A 23,637-nucleotide genomic window follows, 5' to 3' on the forward strand; every position below is an offset into this window, starting at 1 on the left:
GTAGTTAGGCCAGTCTCCAAATGATAAAGACATCAATCGTAATACGGTGAACGTGGCGGCTTTATCAATTCCTCTGCACGCATGACGGCCTATTCATCTATGAAGGTTAAATATCACCAGTGAACGAGAGTCAATACTTCAGAATTGATAATGGGATTACTGTTGCCTGCCATTTCCATGGAAACAATGATTCTACACTACCTCCTGTGGTGATGTGTCCATGCTTTTCTCTCTCTCGTTCTCTCTCTCTCTCGTCTTTTCTGTAGTTTTTCAAGGGCACATTCGGAGGATGGGCAGGATAAAAGATAAAAAAGAAAACTAGTGTGAAGCTGGAACACTTTGTCATGATTTATTCAGCAGGGGAAGCTTTCAGGTCAAAGGGAATACATCCTCACAATGTGCTCGACTTCTGTGGGTGGTCTCTGCCTTGGACTTGCATTCATCCATAGCAACCTGCATTGGACCACAGTCCAGTAAACAATACGGCAACATGTTGCCATGGCTTTGGAGATAGATATTCATAGTCAATATGTATGTTCGCAGCATGTCACGCTCACAACGGCGTCTCTGTCACAATATTAATCCTCCTTCACAAGCAACAGTTCTATCAATCTGCTAAATGTATATACTCTTCAGACTGCAGACTGTATATCTGAGCATGACAGCCACAATTTATAACACTATATGTTTCCATCTCATGACCTTATGCACTACACTCCATTTCAAACTGTAAACTATGGCTTATGGCTTTCTGGTAGATTGCAGTCAACAACAGGGAGGCAGAGCAAGTTGGAGGTGTGGAGGCAAGTTCAACAATATAACATATTGCAGCAACAAGGCAATTCAAAGTGCTTCACACAAGACATCAAAAGCAGCATGACAAAGGGGCAGAAAAACACATTAAAAGATGACATTTATAGATATTAAAACACAACCTTAAAAGGAAACAGCTAAAACAGAAGCTAACATATAATAATGGTTGTAAGTAACCCAGTTCTATTTCACTCTAAACAAGAGTTTGTCTCATGCAATGTTATTTGTGATGCTTTTATTTTGCCTTTTTTCTGCTTATGTCGCTTTTATTTTGAAAGGACAAAAATAGACTTCCTGTTGATCATCAAAAATAACGCAAGGAGTTCTTCTAAGGTTAGTTACAACAGTAATCTTGCATATTTAAGTAAGGTTTCTGTTTAAATAAGTTTTGGATTAAATAATTGCAGTAATTCATGCTAGTGTAAGTAGTAAGCCAGTTTTGCTCCAGTTAATATTCTTGTATTTCTGTGTGTTTTATAAGTCAACTCTTACGTTGGTTTTGGGATTTTTGAAAATAATAAGTGTCTGACCATCTTTCGGAGGGATGTGCAACAATGCTAAACATTTTTATTTTATTAAGAGTGCAGAGTTATATAGTTAAAAAATAAATATTATGACATATTTATAATATTAAAATATATGTATTGAAATCATTTAGTTAGATGCAGCCGTAAACAGTTGAGTCTTCAACCTTGATTTAAAAAAAAAAAAGAGTTTCAGCAGACCTGCAGTCATGAGGGTTAGCGGATACAGCACACCCTTCCATTCATTGTTATTTTTAAAGAAAGCAGACTACTACACTGGGGTCTTTTTTTACCAACACTGAAAGAGCACTAAGATGAATCATTTCAGCTACCCCAGTGGTATTAATCCTTCAAGAGTTCGGATGATGAAATAAAAGGCTGCAAAGCTTGTCGGCTTACTGTGTTACAAAGACTGACCCCTGCCAAATAAATATAGTGTTTCATTATGCAAAAAGAAGGTGATGAACAGAGAAATGTGACTGTTAACAGCATGTTTGTTGCATACAAATGCTTCCCTCTCTTCTCCTCCTGTTGCAGCCTCTTATTCTAAATATAAACTTCCTTTAGCACACAGTGGGAGATGACTGGTAATAATCTTGTGCATTATAATAACTCAATGTCCTCAAGGTTGTTTCCATGCAAAAGTAAGAGTCAATTTAATATCCTTTTAAAGGATCTGGATTGAAACAAAATGCAATGTTGTAAATAAAGGATAAATGATGCAAGTGAGTGTAACAAGATGTAGGCAAGAGTTGGCCTTCGTAAATGGTGTTTTTATTGAAAATAAATGTACTAAAAGTAAAAAGCTACATAGAAAATGACAATAAAGCAGCAATCCTGTAAAGTAGCAAACTACTAGCAATTCATAAAATAACCGCAATGGATTCTGGCTGAGAAGAAGCCAAATGAAAGTATAAGTGAGGCTGTTAAAATGGAAGAAGCAGGTGGAGAGAAGGGAAAAGAGCAAAAACAAAAAAAATGGGGGTTAGAAAGAAGGACCTTGATGGCCTAGCAGTGTAGCAGGGAGATACAACGATACAAGGAGCGCCTCAACAAATGGGGGACTCCTTGACAGTGCTGTCATAAGCTAGCACTGAACGTCAGGGGAAGGAAAAGGTCACACAAAGGCCACTTCTCTTGTTTGACTGTCTCAACAATCATCCTATAACATGCTACCTGGACAGTTGCTCCTTTAAAGTGGCCCGGGATGGCCTTGTCACAGGAAGGAGCACACAGCAAGACTTGCATGAGTTCAACGAGGCATTACAGATCAGTGGAGAGTGTGAAATGGCACATTACAAAGCGTGGGATATTATGTAGGGCAGCGGTTCCCAAACGTTTTTAGCCACGCAGCCCATTCTATGTCCCAACCGTGTTGACGCACCCCCAATCCCCCACACCTTCAAAAAAAAAAAAAATGCAATAAGCTTTTTTATAACCTTATTAAAGACGGCATGTTTTTTGGGTTTTTTTTTTTAAAGATTATTTTTTTGGTATTTTTCATGCTTTTTATTGAAAGTGACAAAGGGAGCACAGGCCAGATTCGAACCCGCCTCCGCCACAGCAAGGACTCGGCCTTAATGGTAAGCGCTCTACCAGTGTGAGCCACCGGGAGGCCCGAAAGACGGCATGTTTAATCATGCTCAAATGAGAACACACATATAATTAGATAATCACCATCACAACAATGCGGTCTCGCATTTGAATTAACCTGAAACACAGTTTCAATATAATGCAACAAAGTTATGCGCAAGCTTCCACTTTTAAGAGCAAAGAGGATGATGACAGGCTCAGGATCAGAGGCAGAAAGCACATAAGTTGGGAAAATGTTATAATATTTTGAGCCGCGTTGAACAAAAATTGCAGCAAGTTTAAATGAGCGTGGAGCTAAACAACCCGTCATCATAACACAGGCTGGAAAAATGGAAGAAGATAACTTCTTCTACGCTTCATTTTAAGATGAAGTGCATTTTGAATAGCCTGCATTTATCAATTAATTGATATTACAGTTTTTGATTTTACATTTTACGAAGGAAATGTTTATTTAGACTTCTTTATTGTGTGGGGGGAAAAATGTAATTGTGTAATTATCAGACCGCCATTACATTTTTCATCTCGCGCACCCCCTAGCAGAAGCTCGCGCACCCCCAGGGGTCCACGCACCACACTTTGGGAATCCCTGATGTAGGGGAAGTATAGGGGGTTGGAATGAAAATAAAGGAGTGGCAGATGAGTTCAGAAATCTCATGTCCTGCTTGTTGGAAGTCATTGACTTGGCAGAGTTTCTCCTTTTTTTAATGTGTGTCCCATTTGTCCTTCCAAGATGACATCTCCAAGTTCGTCAAATATTGAAGGAGGAGACGCCATGGCAATTATGAGACAAAAATCATTTTTTCGATATATCTGAATGTGACTGTGAGTGTTTTCTTAACTGGGCCAGAACATCTCTTTTCTCACGCTTCTCTTAAGAACAGAGGCTGAAAGAAGCTTTGCTACTTCATAACCACTTTGCAAATTGAACTTACAATGACTGTTAATACTTCTATCATAGACATTAAAGAGCTGACAATTTTCAAAACTTATAAGGCATTTTCAACCACAGTGAAGAATAACTTTATTATAGACTGTCTATTGTGTCATTATTTTCATCGAGTGGCACATTCGTTTGATATAATGGTATTTTAAAACTATACATAAAATTAAATCAACTCAAAAGGTTTTAGGCCAAGTTGCTCTATTTTAAACAACTATAAAGAACTTTAATTTTGTGTTAAGTTTGGCACCCTTGTAGACGAAGCAGTATGAACACAACAGTCCCCTGTCGTAAATATTCAGGCTTTTGTATGTTTTGGAGGCAAGTGAGAGAAAGAACCAATCTATGATTAATACTTTTTTTCTTTATTAAACACAGCTATAAATACACTTACTGAACACGTATGGAACTCACTTCCTCCTTACTTACTCAACCTTTCTCCTTTCTTAATCTTTAAAAAAACTATTACAATTTCAATAACCTATTATAATTCTTGTTTTATTGCTATGTTGTGCCTTTGTTTTGTTTTTCTAGTTTCTTGCTCTGTATAATTCTATGTTCCTTGTTCTTTTTTATTTTTGTTATATTAGGGAATCCCACTATTAAAGCCCCATGAGGGTTTTTTGGGTTTTCCTGGCATGTCTTTATTTTATTTCAATATGCTTATGGAATATATAAATTGTATTATTGTTGTTGTTTTTATGTTATTTTCTTTCTTTGAAAAATGTGCCAAATAAATCAAATCAAATTAAATCAAATCAAATGTAAAACAGAATGTGTCATTTGAGAATCCTTTGTGACAATTTACTTAATTAAAAAGTGTACAAAGACAATATATTTATTGTACAAACTGATAAACTTTTGTTTTTTGAAATAATCTGCATTGTGATTTGATGCATTCAGGTTTTGTTTACGTTTTACTTATTTGGACTTGGGGCTGTACTTGCAGGATGAATTGTGATGAGGTAAAGTGTCCATTTCTTGGTTAAATATTTTTGCTATATCTTGGTTTCGAGTCCTTTCTATTCCCGCCATTCTCTTTATCTGCTGAATGATTGACCAAGGTGAACTGCTCTATGACTGTCCCTTTTAGTTGTTGTTTCTCTCGAAAAAATTATCCTCCTGCGTCCCTGTACTACTCACTGCCGAACCTTTCCTTGAAAAACATAAAAACAGGCTTTTGTCTGGATTCATACGCATTTAAATGTTCCTTGTAGTTGCTTCAACTAGAATGATGTGGAATTGCAGAAGCAAAAATATCCATTTTTTTGTTACTGCTGCTAGAAAATGTTAACCTCCATCTTATCCTTGTGAGGTTCATACTTATTAACTCAACACACATTCCTCTTCTTTTCTGCTCTTTCAGTGAAATGTGTGACAGTGTTTGTACAAATGAAAGACTGATGCTAACTCTTTTTATCATATAATGTAGTTTCTTAAGTAGCACAAGCTCAAGAGAGTAAAGACCTAACAGAGTGACAAGAAAGACAATTTACACTCCAGCTACTATATCAGAATAGCAGATGTGTTATATGTGTATATGGTCTATACACATATAAACACGGTGCACAGTGTAAGTGGGATGTGTTGATAAGGCTCTCTGCTCTTTATGTGCAATTGAGAGATAATTGTTCAACTTCATGAATATACTAAGTGCTGTGGATTACAACAGCTAGCTAGAAAACATCATCAGGCTTCAGTGAATTTGTACATAATTCACTGAAGTGGAAGATGTAAGAAAACTTTTTGAACAATAGCTTATAATAGCCTTTTCAAAAGTCGATAATACTGTTCAATGGCCATGTTACAAAACATGACAGGTTGGGGCAACAGAAATGAAGATAGAACTAAAAACACTTAAATATATATAAATATAATTGTATCGATGCCCTTGTCTGAGAGCATGTTTATACATGTATAAGACAGATTTGCTGTATTCTCTATATCTCTTTTTGTGTTTGGGACTTGTACATTCATTTTAACACTGTATGACTGTTTGTATAGGTGTACATTCCCTGGGGTTAATGTCATGGACATATTACTGCTATTTAGCATTTTCGATTTTTTTTTTAAAGAAGAACTAAAAGTTTGTTTTGGAAGCGAGTGGAAGACAGATGCAAGTTTAAACAGCTGTTCGCAGGATGCACAGGAGAACATGTTTCTACCTGAGGCTATGTAAGATTAATAACTGATAACGTTATAAACATTTAATAACTACTGAATAAGTTACTAAATAACTTAAATAAAATTCTCTGTCATTTTGCAGGGAATCGGATCTGGTGACAGGTGTTGAGAACAACTTTATAGAAATAGCCGATCAGTGTTGAACTGAGACTGTTAAAAAAATGAGAAGTGGGCAGACATTTCTCTTTTCACCCGTGTCATAAAACACCGCCAACAAGGCTATGCCATCATACTCAGTTTCTCATATTTTGTTTACCTGCACACACAGGATTTGCTGCCACGCCCTCCCACTCCTGCAATCCTATTATCCTGAGCCACGGCTGTCCACCAGCACACAGGTTTTTATTTATTGTCACATGCAAAACACAGAGAGAACCAGCTCAATCCAGTCTGTGTGAGCTATCGTCTCTTGTCTTTAAGAAAGTGATAATTGAGAAGTTCTCAATATAATTTGCAGGAATACTCTAGAAGTATGACTCATAAACTGTTGCAGTTTGTCATGCTATTGCATCTGACCTGTACCATGAGTTTACATTACAACAGGACTTCCTATTCTCACATTTACCACCAACATCAGCTGCAGGTCCTGCTGTGCTAATCAACAAATACTGCTGTCTGTGTGAGGATAAAGCTTTAAATTCAAAATTGTAAATCAGCTAAAAGAAATGCAATGCTGTTTGACGGTCAAATCTCAGGTATCAGACACCATAACTCCCCTCATTTCTCCAAGAGGAAGAAAATATTGGCAGATTTAGGTGGGGTTAGGAATGAGACATCCAAATTCAAATCTCTTAAAATGCAGGCACATGCCACAAAGCCTGAGTAAACAGACAAAGCCATCTCTAATAAAATGACATTGGAGTGGAGGTGGCAGTTTCTCCTTCTTTTCTCTCTTAAGCTTAGATTTCTCATTATCATTGGGAGACAGCAGTGCAAACCACTTAGCTCCAAATGAGCCTCTTTCTCTCCTTCTTTCTTTCTGTTGCATGATTAGTTCAGTCAGCGGGTGGTGGCTGTTAGGCAGGGGATCCGGCACTCTAACTTGCCCATCGATCCTGGCCTGGATCAAGCCTCTTTGGGTCAGACCACGCAACATTTGCCCTAGCTGCATTCGGCCATGTATATATTGTTAAAGTAATGGCCTATAAAGGATTGGTATTGACATCTGGAGGATGAGACACACAAACCTCCTAGGACTGATGTGAGCAGAAAAGGTGAGGTCCTTTTTCCAAAGTCTATACTGGCAGTTCATGCAATACAATGTCCTAAAAGGTGCTCCCAGGTAAAAAGGTTGGCATTTATCTCAAAGTGTAACGTTATAGATATATTTTAAATGACTTTTTTAGCAGGTATGGGGAGCCAGCTGAATCCCTGGCAATGGCCAATTCAGTGTATTTTCAGTGGAATCAATTTTGGCCCTGCTTTCATGCATGCACGCTAGCTCACAAAAGGGAGGCAGCACAAAAGGCTGATTTACATTTTGCAATGCAATGCAAATTTCTTGTTAGTAAGTACCTTTACATTTTCAAATCAAAATGATGCTGACTGGGACTTTCAGACTGCAAGCCAAAAGCTTCCATGATAAGCATTTTTTATTGTACGGTTGTGTCATTGATTTATTTTTTTAAATTTTTTACACTCTTGCTGCAGAATATCCCACTGTGACTCACAGTGAGAGTCCAGGGTGCACAGGAAGCCAGGAGCAGTATCCCTGGTTCAGTAGGGGTTTAACTGCTCTGCTTAGGGGACCTCAGAAAGAGACAGGGCATCAAATCTAGGCCCTTAAAGTCACATAATGGTGGGTCCAACAACCACACCTTCCTCTCAACACCCACACAGGATAAATTCATTAAAAGGTGCAATAAAACGGACATGTGCAATACAATTGATATGTGCAAAACACTCAATTTACCTCATATATAAATTATAGCATTTAAGTAGCCATTTATTTATTTTTATACTTATTTATTACATCACATGTCCTTGTTCTTGTTTTTGTCCTTGTTTAGCTCGGTATTAAAAAAAAAAAAAATGTTTTAATGTTTTTACTCATGTTGTTTTGTGTTATGATTGTCATAACTATGCACCTTATGCAGTGGCACGTTCAATTTTGTTGTATAGTGAACTATATAATGACAATAAAGACTATTTGATTTTGATTTGATTCCTCCTACTGAATCACATAGTGTAAGGGGCTAACCTGAGGTGGAGGGAGCCCTCCTGCACCGGGCGGACAGTCAGGTAACATGATCGTCCGTTTTGGTGTGCTGCACTGACAGGACGGGGAGGGGTTAGACATGCTCCAGTTCCCGTTGAGGAGGATGTCAGTGACGGACTGATCCACGGATGGAGTGACCCAATCAGAGTCACTAGAAGAACATGGTAACTTCCTAAGAGAAAAAAATAGAGGAATATGAGCATTTAGCTGCCCGAAATGCAAAATATATCCACTTAACAACACAATATGCTCTCTTATTGAGTGAATAGAGATATTAATGGCATTATATTCACTTATTCTAATGATATTGTATGCCATCAGCAGGATAGCATTCTTGTTATGAGTCTATTATTATTCAAGTTATAAGTATTATATATTTTTTAAATTCTGCTGTATAATATATCTGAATTAAAGATAAGTGGCTTGTGTGAAGTCGAGAAAGACACAAAACCACTTGTGAACTATGTGTGTTTCAAGCTCAGTAATAATTCGATTCATTTTTAAGCTTAAAAAGGTATTCATAATTCAACTTATTCTGATCAGGATGATCTGGAGAGCGTGGAAACCTAATTATTTATTGATCAAATTTGTTCTTAGAAATTGCTTTTCAAATTCATGCAGAGCACTCTTTTCCGATGCTGTGTAATCCTTGGCTTTTTCTTACATCTTCTTCTTCTACTACTACAGCTTGACTTCTCAAAGGAGGCTGAGACACATGCTCAGACATGCATGACTCAGTGTTTGCATGTGACCACTAGGAGCACATACACAAAAATTGGCATTAATACCTGTGAACACACTATTTATTTGGCTTCTTTGTGCGAGTGTACTTACGGTATCGGGTCTCCATTCATGCAGCGAGTCCCAAAGCCAGGGTTGTTCACCAAGGTGTCCACTACCTTCGAGACCTCCGCATTATCTGGCATATCATTGCTGCAAATATTAGTAATATAATCAGTACAAATACACATTGAAACATTTCAATGTGCAATAAGGTTTTAAATTTCAACCAGACATCTTTAAGATGTTGGAATCATAGATTCACCCCAAAAACAGAAGATAAAAAGTTGAGTTTATAGAAAAAGGAAGCAGGCTAAACTGAGTCTGACTCTGCTTCTCGATCGTGGGTTAGACTTTTATCACAAGGATTATTTGAGATTACAGGCCCTTAAATATCCAGCCAGATGCATTATTCAATTGATAAGTGATGAGTAATACAACACACAATTAGATCTAGTCTCAACATATGGCTGAGTCGTACAAATCTGATATCAGTCATTATGTTTACGACAAAACACGTTGTCACCACAAGTTAGTTTTCTGATCCGTCTTCCATCACATCGGTCAGGATGATACATGTTTTATAATCCATCTCTAGTCACAATTGATTAAGATTTCACAAGTCAATCTGTCTTCCACATCGGCAAAGCACAGTAGTTTAGACGATCATTAATCCTGAATGTATCTTGACACCGAAGAAGGCCTGAGAGGAAATGAGACATGTACACCAGAGGATCTGATACGGTGCATTTCAAGTTAATACTTGATAGCAATGCTGCATGCAACTGGGGCTATTTGAATCAAGAGTGAGAGAGAAATGATTAAGTTTACCAACTCTTTTTTTGCACCAAGAGTCAAGACATGAATTCTCAACACACCATTGACTCTGAAGTGATGTGCACTTATTCTGTATAGTTTGAGTCCAGCTCTAGCCTGGCTAACACATTTCTCCGTAGAGGAGGCGTGGTTTACGATCCTCCGGAGCCGTTTATTGGGCGCTTAGAATGTCTATCAAAAGCGTCTGTAGGTAGCTCTTAGCCAATCGTATCAGTTATTACAAGATGACGTATGTAGAGCGACAGAAATTGATGTTTGTTGTGTGTGTGTCTGTGACAGAATGTTGCTTGCTGCTTTGCTTCTCCAGTTCTCGCTTTCTGCAAGATTATTTATTTTTACGCCTTATTCCCCCTCATGTCATTCAGCCACACACATCCACTGATTTTATGGGCAATAAACGAGCTGCTGCGGGTCTCGTAGCGGGGCTAGTAGCGGCGCTAGTAGCGAGGCTAGTAGCGGGGCTAGTCGCGGGGCTAGTAGCCGTCCCTCCCCGTTCTGTGATTGGATCCCTAAAACAGGGCTAAGAAACCTCTCTGGTTGCCAGACTGCCTGGAGGTTCGAAATGAAATTCAAGTGCGCAAGGCAGTATGGGTATACCCAGGCTAGTCCAGCTCTGCCCTGAAAGCATGTACCGGTATGCCTGTTCAAGATTCTGTGTACAGTATGGGCTCTTCACTGCCTTTCATTATTATCTGAGTGTCCTGTGCATATCTACACCCTGTGTCTCAGTTAAACAATCTTCCCATTCCAATTTCATTCTCATTACTAACCACACACACTCTGCCCTTTATCTTAAAGGTACCGTGGGAGTTAAAACACAGTGTTTCATAAAGACCATCGTGATGGCTTTCTGCCAGCAGCGGCCACAGCCCAGCCAGCCATTTGGATTAATACAGTGTTCATTGTCTCATTTAGAGGCGTCTCCATGAAGGTCATACGGTCATTTCCTTGGCCACCAGTGAGAGCAATTGAAGTGGTCCGATTGTAAAAATGGATTATGTGCAGCCATCTGTTTTGCAATTAACAATGGCTGAGTTACCACGTTATTTGAGATCATAAAACTATTGGACAGTTCCAAAAATGAAGACTTGTGCATATACACAGAAACAGTGGAACTAATGAATAGTTCATCTAGTCAAAATGAAAAATCACAGGAGTAAGAACTGAGACAATATTAGAAGAAAGTCAAATCAAGGCTACATTATATTACATGAATAACCCCTTTGGAGAATAAACAAAAGACTGTTCTTGAGTGTTAATATTACCTCCCATATTTTGATATCTCATTCAAATTTCTAAAACAAAAGTGATGAACCAAAAGCTAGAAATACAGAGGGCAACTAATCCACATTGCTGCCACAGTTATAACCAGGCATTTATAATGTATATGGTGCTGCAATGCTCCTCTGAACAACTGCTGAGATGAAAACCACCGTCATCGGACAGGATGCTTTAAAGTCACTCAAGAGAAAAGACAATATTTAGTTATACGCCAGAGGGAATGTCATAGAAATTAAGAACACAGGAACCATTCCCAGGAATTCCCAAGAAAACTCTATGTGTAATTTCAGTTTTGTCACAAGAGACTACGTGACAAGATAGCAGCTTGTGAGTTTATTCCCACTTGTCACATGCTGCACTGTGTTGACATAAAGAGGCGTATGTACAGTGAAATACATAATCACAGTATCATGTGAAAGTCTCGTCAGTCTTGTGGAAAACACAGAGAAACACTACAATGAAATTATCTTTTATGGATAGATGGGTGTTTTCCACAGTGGTGCTAAAACCTTCATGTCTAGGTTGCTACGGTGTTGCTGGTCGGTAGATATTTTCTGGGATTTTAGAAGTATATGGCTCTTAAACTAATAGATGGCTGTTGCTTAGTGCTGCTAATAGAAACTCCATGTTCACCATGTACTGGTCATAATGTGGTGATTAAGTAGTGGGAGTGGTAACAGCAAATGGACTTGGTTTAACTGTTTCAGCACCATGGAGAGAGAAAAGGACTATTTTGAATGTTTTGGCACCATGGACAGTGACCAAGAATTGCATTTAAATCTTTCAGTGTGTTAACAATAGTAATGTAAGCTAGATCTGGTCAGGTCTGAGATATGGAATATAAAAAAAACATCTTTCATCACTACATTTTTAACCTTTCTTAAAATACAGGTTGTGAACTTCATTTAATCTTATTGGCTATTAGTATTATCTGACACAAATCTATATCAAGCAAAGAATCAAGATTAATCACCACCATGTTGAAGGCAAACAAAAGTGTATAAATACAACTGAAAAAAAGAGGTGCATAATACTCTGACCAAGTGCAAATATAGTATCATAAATAAACCAGTTAGAGGTTACAGTTACAGTAATACTTGACATCTTCAAAGTGAATTTCTACCAAGTGCAGCCAGGGGAAATGAAACACCTGCAGAGTGGATAACCAACAACAGCTTTATGTCAAAAGAACAGAGTATGAATACAGTGTCAAGATTAGTCTGATGGTTTGGACAGATTCTGTAATAAATTAATCATTTTAAAAGTAAACTTCTGCAGCACTTCTTTGTTACAGAAGGATGACTTAGCTCACTAGTGAGAACATGGAGTGATTTGATCTATAACATATGATTAAAAAAGACTGAATGTATATAGTTCATACACTGTAAAAAAGCCAACTTGTATTTTTTGGCCTAAAACAGTGATTTAAGTTGATAAAACTTGGAAGTATAAATTATTGACATTTAGGGCAATAATGTAAGTTAGCACAACAAAGGAAGCCAGTTGTCTGCTCAAAAACAAGTTTGTGAGTTGTTGTTACTCATATCTTTAAGTTGGGGTTCAAAACAAGGAACAATAGTTCTGCTAACTCTTATTTCTTTGCTGTGAAATGCGGGAAAGCGGTGAAATTCGGTCATTAGCGAAAGCTAGCGGCTAACTGATGCTAGCGGCTTACTGATGCTAGCGGCTAACTGATGCTAGCGGCACTGCTTGTTACAGCTACAAGAGTAGCCATTAGCGTATCAATGCTAACTCAAAATTGTGGTCGCAACATTAGCTGACATTTCATAGCAGCGTTACAATCGTGCCAATTCAGCACATTGCAGAAGTTAGCAGAAGTAAGCATTAAAAGTAAGTACAATTTACAGTTGAGTTGACAAAAATCTGAATTCAGAGTTGAGCAAACTCAAAAACAAAACTTAAAATATTTAGTTTAATTGTCCAATTTAAAATTTTATCGAAGTTTGTTGCCTTGAAATATTGAGTTCACCCAACTTTTTGCAGTGTAATGAAAGATTATTTTTAAAAAGCCAAAAGGTGCACATCCATTTGTTGTTTTTATGTTATGTGTCTGCATCCTCTGCAATAACTCAAGTTTGTATTCAGTGTGTGTTAAAGTCCACCAAGGCCGTGCCTTGTCCCCCACAACGTCTGTGACTCTCAATGACAGAACAGCAAGCTGCAGCCAAGGAGGGGACAGTGTTCAGATTGATGACCTCAGCAGTGCAAAAATCTCTTGGCGATCAAACAGCATGAGCAGCACTGTGACATCTTTTTCCTTTGATTTTCTGTCATCAAAGTTTCTAACAGTCTATTGTTCATCTGCTCTGACATGCTGCTGGTGCTACAATAACTTACCAGCTCCTCAGATTATGCACACACTGTGCCTCTGATTATTGTAAACATCATTTGCTGAAGTACTATTACCTGGAAAAATCTTGTTGCTTTTAGGTAATTATATTATACTGGCTGTATTAAATCTCTCAGCAATAGTTATTAGTGTTGAAAGAGCATTGTCACATTCAAAAGTTAATTAAAATATGTTGTGAACTTTAAATGTGATAATAACCAACAATAAATTTTGTTTGCTACGACAAATATGTTTGCAGAATCTTTTCCATATTGCAAACTACTACAAAAAGCCACTTTTAAATGTGCTTTAACTTCATGCTTTTGGGGGCAATCATCTTCTAGATAGGCAGTTGTCTTGGGAGTCACTAGTCGTGTTTCCATTAACCCATTGAAGCCTGGAAAGCGGATACATCGTTTTGTAGTATTTGTATAAGCTCTCAAATACTTTTTGAATTTCATTTCTATCTGCTACAGAGGCTGAAAAATCTATTATTTAGTAGAAGTGTTGACACTTGTGTTGAATTTCCAGAAAAACTTCAGGTTTTAGGGGCTTATTTTAAAATCGCCCAGAGGTTTTACAGGCGTTTCAGGCCTCAATGGGTTACAGTCAAATCAAATTTTGAACCAAAATTTGAAATGTTGCAATAAATAAAATGCGAATGAGGGATGTTTTAGTCAACTGGTTTAGATTGAATAAATAAAACTGCATAAGCGTACTTTGCTCAGAAGATGGCAGTGTGTATTGCTGTAAGCAGTGTGTATTACTGTAGGCTAAACAGTAGAAGAAGTAGAGATTGCTCAAGAGAAAAAACAATAATAAAAAAACAGGTTGCTAATTGGACAACTTTGGCCATGAGAGAATATGTGACCTCAGGAATTCAGAAAAAAAAGAACTTCCATCTTCGAAAAAGACAAAAAACATCTCAATCGAGCGTTAAAACTTTTATGCGCATTTTGTAAAGTTTTATCAAATTTTGTTGGTTCCAAGTGTTGTTTGACACAAATCTTCAAAATGTGCATAGACAATCGTTGATGGGAATGCGACTAGTGTGGGATTTGGCTTGGAAAACAGCTGATGTGTAATGGTACTGTTTGACCTGAATGACAACCCAATCACCACGTTACAACTATGTTATACTATACTACAATATCACAATGTGGTTACCTGTAGAAGGTGCTCTGCGGCGGATCATACATCCAGGGTTGCAGCTCCAGGCTCGGATATTCAGTGAACGGTGGGACGATGAGCGAGAAGATCAGAGACAGGCACACAAAAACAGCAGGCAGGACCACCTAGGAGGCAGGTGATAGAAGTGCTCATTTATTCTGCTCCATCTAAACTCATCTGAAGTGAAATGATGCAGAAGTAATTAACACGCAATAAGTTTCAATTAAAAGGTGTGTATTTTCCAGGGAAGTTATAATCAAACAGATCGATTTCAAAGCTGTACACTAACCTAATAAAACCATCAAATTGTTCAATTTTAATGAAGTACTTTCAACTCAAAGGCATGCTATGAGCCACTAGAGCAGGGATCCCCAAACTACGGCCTGCGGGCTACTTCCGGTCCGCCAAAGCAATTGGAGTGGCCCACTTAACTATCCCAAACAATCCCTCTAAACATGGCCTGTTTTTTTAAATTGCAGTTGTTATATATTTATTTATAAAATATCCACATGTAATGATTGAGGAAGGCTTTCTAATTAAAATTGACCTTAGTTGTGAATTATTTACAGTAGTAGATTCTGAATGCAGAATCTATTTTCACCTGTACTTGTTACAAAATCATTGTTAACTGGCATCAGCTTGTGTTTTCATTTTCTACAAAATAAAAGGAATATCTGTGGTACTTCAAATAAACATGTAATTACTTTTCATTGCTTCTTTGCAAACCAACAGGTGGTGCCAAGGCCAACAAATGATCGTTATATTTACACAATAACACTGGTGGTCACTTTGGCCCATATCATTTCCTGTTATAGACTGACCCCGGCCCCCTATCACAGAAAGAAAAGTTGATGTGGCCCCCACCGAAAAAAGTTTGGGGACCCCTGCACTAGAGCTACAATTACCACTCAAGGAAGCCAGAACATTCTGAGTTTGGAAGCGTCATGTAATCGTGGAGCTATTGTACCGTTCACAAGTACTGCAGTATGTGTGCCATTTCAAATGCGAGGACAGGTTATGTTAAAGTTACGATCTATGTAATTACACCATGCGACGCCATTGTGTGTTGAGTGTTAAATTACAGGTGCCCTCCTTAAAAAATAATGGCTGCATTGGTCATACAGATGTTAATGTATGCAAGAATGAGAGCATGAGATTCAATGCGAGATCAATTTCATCATTCCCCTCCCCCGAGCCCCCTCGCTGTCATTACGTGCAACAAAATGACTGATGCAATCAACAATAACGCGGGGCCGCTGCGATAACGTACGCACATTAATATGCTCCTCACCAACGTGTTTGGGCTCTTCAGCACGCTTTGAGTTTGATTAAACACTTCCAACACAGCCACCATCATCTGGCCACTCAGATATAATTAGTTCCTCACTATTCTCTTGTCTTGTGTGTTATTTTATAAAAACCAGACGCTGCCACGCTTTCCCTATCCCTCCCCAACACCCCCCCTCTTCCAATCCTCTTTTCTCCATCGTGTAATTCTCTTTTCATTTCATTGTTAGGGCTGACAAAAAGGTCAGTGGGAAAAATGCAAGCTATCTTTAATGTTTAATCACTTGTAGGTTGGGGCGCACTCAGCAGCAGGGGGAGGTTTGCGTACACTTGATTAATTGCAGGGCACGCAATTTGCCAGGCCAATTCAAGATGCTACAATTGAAAATTCTGAATTTACAGCATGGAGCTATGGCTGGGAAAATGTGCTCGGAAAAAAAGATAAAGAGCAGCAATGAGACTGAAAAGCTTAATGGCACACGGCAAAAGAAAGAACTATTCTTTTTCTCTTGCTTTCTCTCTCTCTTTCTCTCAACAGTAATTGCAGGTGACAGCTGGTACTTCTTCCATTGAGAGAGATCTGCAAAAAACGGGGAGAAGTCATTATGCTCACAAAGCCAAGGCGCTCCCATGAACAATGCATGAGTTTAGCGCATTTTCAAGTTTAGTGGGGATTTAAAGGAGGACGACAGGATTATATGCAAACTGCGTATAAACACCCAAACACGATTAAGATGTGTTTTATTTCCTGCAAAGTCAAATGGCTCATTAGACCGAGTTTGTTTCCTCAACAAACATTTATGTATACCCTATTTCATTTATGAATGTATTGCTGCGTTAAAGTGGATAATAGCATCACAGAGAATATTTCCACTGATGTGTTAATGTGGTCCGTTCTTTTCACAGTGTGGTTATTGTTGCTGTACTCTAGTACTACTAATTTACATCTCTTGTACCATTATGTAGTGATAATTACATGTAAAAAAAACAACAACAAATGTTCTGAATTGCACAATGTAAATCATCTGCTGCTGAACAAAAAGCTTGCTGGAGCTGGAAAGGGTTCAGTGTTCAGTCCGAGCTCCAGAACCCTTCAACTCATCCAGCATAACATAAGCACTAACTGCTTCTCCCTGATTCTGACATTGCCAACACTCGCCTGTCCCCAACTTTCATCCCCATAAATCACTGCTTTTGTGTTACATGCCATAATCTCTTTTATATTCCCCTAACCGCTTGTATTCGAGGAGATTACCTCACCACACAATCATATCTGCTGACAATGGGAGCTGTTGACATGATGGGGGGAAAAAAAACGCTTTAGCCAAATGAATAAAGAGGGAGCGGTAGGAGGTGCGCCCTTGCAGACAATATGCACCTTTGTACACACACACACACTCACACACTTATCCTTCAGCTCTGCGTCCCCACTAAAAGAGGGACGTCCAAGATTGACAGTGACTAATGGGGATTGGTACTGCAGCAAATTACAAGAAGAACCTGTACACCTCACAAAGGTGAAACATTGTTCTCTCTCTCTCTCACACACACACACTATCACATGCACACGCACACACACACAGCAGTACAAAGGAGCAAGCTGCACAAGTTTTTTTCACTTATGATCATTTTTAGCATCATGGGAGCTGTCATAAGTGATACCGCAACATCATATTCACACTATGATTCTAGATGCGCGGCGTGTCAATACGATTTAAGTCAGAACACACTTTTTAGAACTTGGGGGGGACAAAAATAATTTAAGTCTCCCTGAAATTGCTACTTACCGAAATTGGTTTTGACTTGTTTAAATTACGCCTGTTTATTGGTTTTGACTTTGGAAATTATGTTTATGAGGAAGAAAATAATATAGACGTACACTTAATAGGCTAATAGCTTTCTGTCATCTCCGTAATTGTTATGTGATCACATTTAATACATAGCTAACGAAAGCACATGATTAGCACACTGTAAAATGAAGGAAAAACAAATCATGGGTGTCACTTTGCCTCTCTGGTGACAATCACAGCGATCAGGTGGTTTTCTTACCGAAGCCGGCATAAAGCACCTTCCTGTGGCTCAGTTTTAACACTCTCCTAGCCACAGCAGGCGTGACTTTGCGTCAAAATGCGAATGCAAAGGAGAGACCTCATAAATCGCCTCTATTTGGGCTGAAAAAATTCTGCTGCCATGTATCGACACTTTTCTGCTCACAGGGAGTGATTTATCAAAACTAAAGTGCAAAATCTCTTCCACAGCAGCAATAAACACTCTGTTCACGCCATCTTCAGCCTCTGTACTCCCTCCAGGATTCCTCTGGGAGTAATGATGATTATTGTATGTGCAGTTTACTGATAATAATACATCATTCTTAGTGCTGCTCTTCACATTTTTCAAACTTTTTTCCTTTTATATATACTACCCTCTGTGTCCATTTCTTCTCCCACAACTTAAATTCCACAACTATCGACTAAATCAAGATGGATGACGTGACTTTTCCCTCCAGATTTTAAATTAGCTTACTCTATCATATTTGTCATTAACTGACTTTGAAAGCCAACATGTATTTTATACAATCCTACCTTGATCCTCCCATGCAACCCTCCTTGTGTAACCCTTCAATTCATCAATATGACAGACTGAGGCCATTACCTGGGCAATGAGTCCCTTGCGGCTCCTTCGGGCGTGGTGGAAGCGCTTGATAAAGAGCGCCAGGAACTGCCTCCTGATCAGCTCCCATCCGGTGATAACTGTAGATCCCTTCCCATTGACACTGGCATTCATCTTTGAGTCTGGAGTGGACATTAACCCACCGTGTTATTTATCATCTATGCATATGTTTAAGACCTGCTGAGCACACTTTCCGGCACAGCTAATGGGCTGATCAAATATAACTTAACCCTTTATCAGGCAAAGAACTATATTTGGTAACTTCAGGTAATATTTTGAGAAAAAAGTTGCAAATTTACGAGATTAAAGTGGCAAATCTACAAGAAAAAAAGTCGCAGATTTAAGAGATTTATCGTGGCAAATCTGCAGATTTACGAGAAAAAAGTGGGAAAAAAGGAACTTTTTCTCCCAGATTCACCACTTTAAATCTCATAAATCTGCACATTTTTTTCTCGTAGATTTGCCACTTTAATCTTGTACATTTTTTTCTCAAAATATTATTTTCGTATGTTTGTTTTTTTTACACATTCTGGCAGTATGCAATATCCTCCAATATTCTCTCGGATTCAAATTTGGAATTTGCAAGTATTTCAGTGCCTTATTAAGGGTTAAAGTGGTAAATCTGCAACTTTTTTTTCGCACAGTTTTGCCACTTTAAATCTCTTAACTCTGTGACTTTTTGTCTTGTAGATTTGCCACTTTAATCTAGTAAATTTGCAACTTTTTTCTCGAAATATTACCTGAAGCTGCCAAATATAGTTCTTTGCCTGATAAAGGGTTAAGTGTTAAACCTGCCAGCAGCACTAACTCATTACACAGCGTAGCAACTACTGTTTTTAATATATCATGAATTTAGAAATGAGATTTAAGTGTGACTCAGGAGGGAAAAGGTGATAAACAAGCGCTTTGTATACACCTAGTCTCACACTCAAAGAAAATTTCGGAAGAACTATATTGTCACAGTAGTCATTAAGAGAATAAAGCACGTTCTGGTCGAGAACCATTTTCATGAGGAAATTCATTGTATGAAAGTGAAATTCTTTCATTAGAGCAAAATTGAAAAGCTGAAGAGACAGGTTAGATAATGTTGTCTGGATTGGAAGGAAATTCAGTTAGAAAATTACTTATTCTGAAGCTCTTGTTTATGGCCTCTTTTCAAAATGGCCACTGAGGTGAAACATTTAAATTGAAGCCAAACTAAATGAAGTTAATAATTGAAGAATGAAAGACGTGCGGAAAAACAGACATTTTGCCGGTATAATAACACTAAAACTGTCTGTTTTATGGATGGAATTAAGCACCTACCTTGCACTTTACTTGTGAACTTTTTCTTTGAGTCTGCATGACAAACAGAAAGAAACAAGCCTGAAGCAAGAATAACAGTTCATTTAACTACGTTTCTATTAGAAATAACACAGATAATCAGTCAACTTTCTGCATTGTTATGCAGATTAGCACATGTTTAATTGGGCTTCCTTCATTAAAAAATAACTGAATGATAAATTTGGAGAGACTTGCCACTCATTCCAGAGACTTGCTCTGTTTTCACATGGACGCTGGCGATGCTGTTCCGCTTGGATGTACGGGAGCCTCTTTTGCAGTCTCTCACCAACACCTCCTTTGTTGCTGTGGGAATACAAATAAGATATGTTGTTTTGGCCTGACCCAATTTAGGGTTATAAATAACAATAAGAATAGCTACCTGCCCTGCAAGACACCGTATTATTCCCTGTAAAAGCACAAACCCAGGTGTTTTGGGAAAGTGAGGAAATCAGAGATTAAATTTAAGTTGTTTGGTGATGGATGGAAGATTTATCCACTGAGATCGATCAAGGCCAAATAAGACTTGTTTGGAGAAACACAATATAATTCTTTATAAGGAAACATGCAATGTAAGAGTACAAGGGAAAGAAAAGCACTTTTCTTCCCTTCGAAACAAACTAGCTGAAATGTACAACCATTGCCAGACACCCGTAGATTCAGCATGTTCCTCTTTGTTTGTATGGAAGCACATTTCTACTCTGTAAGTCATTATAATGAGGAACTTTCTCAAAATGATGACGACAATAGGCAATTTGGGATACTAAGTTGATATAAGCAAGAGATTATTTTTGAGATATTATTTTTTTAATTTGAGACATGTGATAATTTTGAGATACTGAGTTGTTATTTCAAGAAAGCTTCTCTTTATAATGAATGACATTTTTATATTATGACAATGCTCAAAGTTATCATCTTAATTTTTATTTTTCTGGTGGGAATTGAGCTTCTATATGTTTTTCTGTAGCATTTGTTTAAGACTGTTGCTGTTAGCATATTCAATACTATTTCAGTTTCTCTATGTGTTTTTGTTCAATTTGACTGACGTACCTGCAGAGAGGACACAAACAAAACAGCCTCTTTGGAGCTTGGTAAGGTTGTCTGAAATATGTTTTTAAAGCTCAAAAACACTATTATCTATAGTTATTTTCAACTCAATGCAGTATTATAAAGCAACACTGTTCAAATGCCTTGTGTGGCTGCCAGACTCTGGCTCTAAAGAAATGCAAACTGTATTAGTTAAATAGAGAAATGTCAGAAATAGTCACATGATTGTTGCTCCATCAAAGTGACATTATTGTTTTATTCAGTTATGAATATTCACCATTTACCAGTGTTTGTGTTTGCTAAGCAACATCAGTATTGTTTTTATACTTAGTTAAAATACTTACTTGCTATATCTTCATCCACTCCGGTATCTTCTGCCACCTTAAGAAATATCTGTAAAATGAGCAAATGATCTATGAATAAAACGATCTCATTCGTTCCACAGCATGTTTCCTGTCACCATAGAAGCATGCACACAAGCAGGATGAATGTAAAGTAACAATACTGCAATGGATGAGCGTTAACTAAGCTGTTATAATAGCTTATTTTGCAGATGACAGCTCTCCCTGTCAAGTTTCTGCTCAGAATAAGATCAGGGTTGTGCATCCAAAGACACCCTAACCTTTATTTGAGCACCTGCCAATTGGCCCCTCTAAGAGAAGTGCCCTTCTTGACTTCATTTATTAATTCAGGCCATATGTCAAAATAAATAAATCTCCATATTTGTGAAAAATATCCAAGTGACCTTCCCTTATTTCAGTCTGCTCTGCCCGTTAAGCCCTGTTTCAACATCTGCCCTCTAAAAAGTCCCTGCACACTTCTGGCAAAGCCTACAAAATTTATAATTTGTACTGAATGTGATTTTATGTGGTGAATTATATCAGTCAAAAACATAAAATAGAAATACTGGCATCATAAAACAGTCAAAAAGTCCTTAAAAAGGCTATTCATAACAATAACCAGGGTTAATGTTATTATATGACCAACTTCCATGAAACATCCCATCCATCAGCCCCTGTTTATTAGTGCTATATAATGAAAACCAATGCCTATTTCAATTGGAGTGTAGTTGGACTTCAAAAGAAAACATGGACGAATGAAATAACCTTGTCGTGTCTGAATTTTAGAAATTCAAAAGGAATTATTTACATTGCCCGCAGGCCTTGAGTGTCTGATTCATGTCTGAGTTACATGAAGAGCATTAACCATCAGTCACTCAGCTCTACGATCCAAGACTCTGGATGCCAAAATACTCTGTGACTCATTTGTTTTGGAAAAACAAGAGCGTGTACTGTATGTCTAATGATAATAAAAGTACAAGTACACTGAGTCAGTGATTATAGGGACAACAAGAAAAACACTACTTGACTAATGCCTTTTTGAAAATATGCCATTCTAAGAACTAGGATTCTATTCTAGGAACTAAGCAAATAGGTACTGTACGTAAGACTGGATGTACTACAGTCAAAACCTATTCATATGTATTTTAAGCCTTTAGATGCTGTGTGTGACATTCAATTCAAACCAAACCAGCTTTAACCCTTTATCAGGCGAAGAACCGTATTTGGTAACTTCAGCCGATATCCAAAATAAAAATATTTCGAGAAAAAAGTTGCAAATTTACTAAAGTGGATTAAAGTGGCAGATCTACAAGAAAAAAAGTCATAGATTTAAGAGATTTAAAGTGGCAAATTTGTGCGAAAAAAGTTGCAGATTTAAGAGAAAGAAGTGGGAAAAAAACAACCTTTTTCTTGCAGATTCACCACTTTAAATCTCATAAATCTGCAACTTTTTTCGCACAAATTTGCCACTTTAAATCTCGTAAATCTGCAAATTTTTTTCTTGTAAAATTGCCACTTTAATCTAGGAAATTTGCAACTTTTTTCTCGACCCCATTTTGATATCCACTGAAGTTAACGAATATAGTTCTTCGCCTGATAAAGGGTTAAAGGAAAAACAGAAAATCTAAAATTCAAATTTTATTATCTTTCAAAGTGAAAACAAACATTTGCAATTGTGATGAATGATCACATTGATCACAATGACAGTTGATCCCTTTGGCCTAAATTAAGAATGGAAACTCTCATGTTCTGAAAAACTGATGGATGCAGTACTTTATCACTGTCACTTTTAAGGGACAGTACCCCCCACAATTAAAAAATACATATTTTGTTTCTCACCTGTAGTAATATTTCTCAATCTAGAATGCTTTGGTGTAAGTTGCTGAGTGTTGTTGAGATGTCAGACTTCTCTTAAATATAAATAAATAAATAAAAATAATAATAATAAATATAACAGAACTGGGTGGCACTCAGCTTGTGATGCTCAAAGAGCCAAACAATATACATTTAAAAAGATCAACAGCAACGTCTTTCCAGAAATCATAATTAGCACACAAGCTGAGTGCTATCAAGTTCCATTATATTTAAGAGAGGGCGAACATCTCCATGACCCATCACTCCAACATTCTGCAACTAACAGTAAAACAATCTTGATAAATAGAACTAAAGGTAAAAGACACAATTTATGTTTTATATAAAATAGGGTGAATTGTCCCTTTTATTTTGTTCCAGATGTGATTGTGGTGTATGGCGTGTGACACCTTGGATTCACTATCCAATAG

At 37.7% G+C, this 23,637-nt stretch overlaps 1 protein-coding gene across 1 annotated transcript in view; it reads right to left on the reverse strand.

Moving 5' to 3' along the window:
• LOC131989445 (phospholipid-transporting ATPase ABCA1-like) overlaps nucleotides 1-23,637 on the reverse strand; it is a 218,859-nt gene that overhangs the window by 75,458 nt on the left and 119,764 nt on the right. Inside the window, exons 29-35 of the mRNA XM_059354665.1 lie at nucleotides 21,359-21,407; nucleotides 20,166-20,273; nucleotides 19,953-19,985; nucleotides 18,630-18,769; nucleotides 14,688-14,815; nucleotides 9,107-9,205; nucleotides 8,255-8,444 (exon numbers count right to left, since the gene is read on the reverse strand). Coding sequence (XP_059210648.1) covers nucleotides 8,255-8,444; nucleotides 9,107-9,205; nucleotides 14,688-14,815; nucleotides 18,630-18,769; nucleotides 19,953-19,985; nucleotides 20,166-20,273; nucleotides 21,359-21,407 — 747 coding nt within the window. The remainder of the gene's footprint in view (nucleotides 1-8,254; nucleotides 8,445-9,106; nucleotides 9,206-14,687; nucleotides 14,816-18,629; nucleotides 18,770-19,952; nucleotides 19,986-20,165; nucleotides 20,274-21,358; nucleotides 21,408-23,637) is intronic.

This window comes from Centropristis striata, chromosome 17 (assembly GCF_030273125.1).
Source record: "Centropristis striata isolate RG_2023a ecotype Rhode Island chromosome 17, C.striata_1.0, whole genome shotgun sequence".
In the NCBI taxonomy this organism is placed as follows: domain Eukaryota; kingdom Metazoa; phylum Chordata; class Actinopteri; order Perciformes; family Serranidae; genus Centropristis; species Centropristis striata.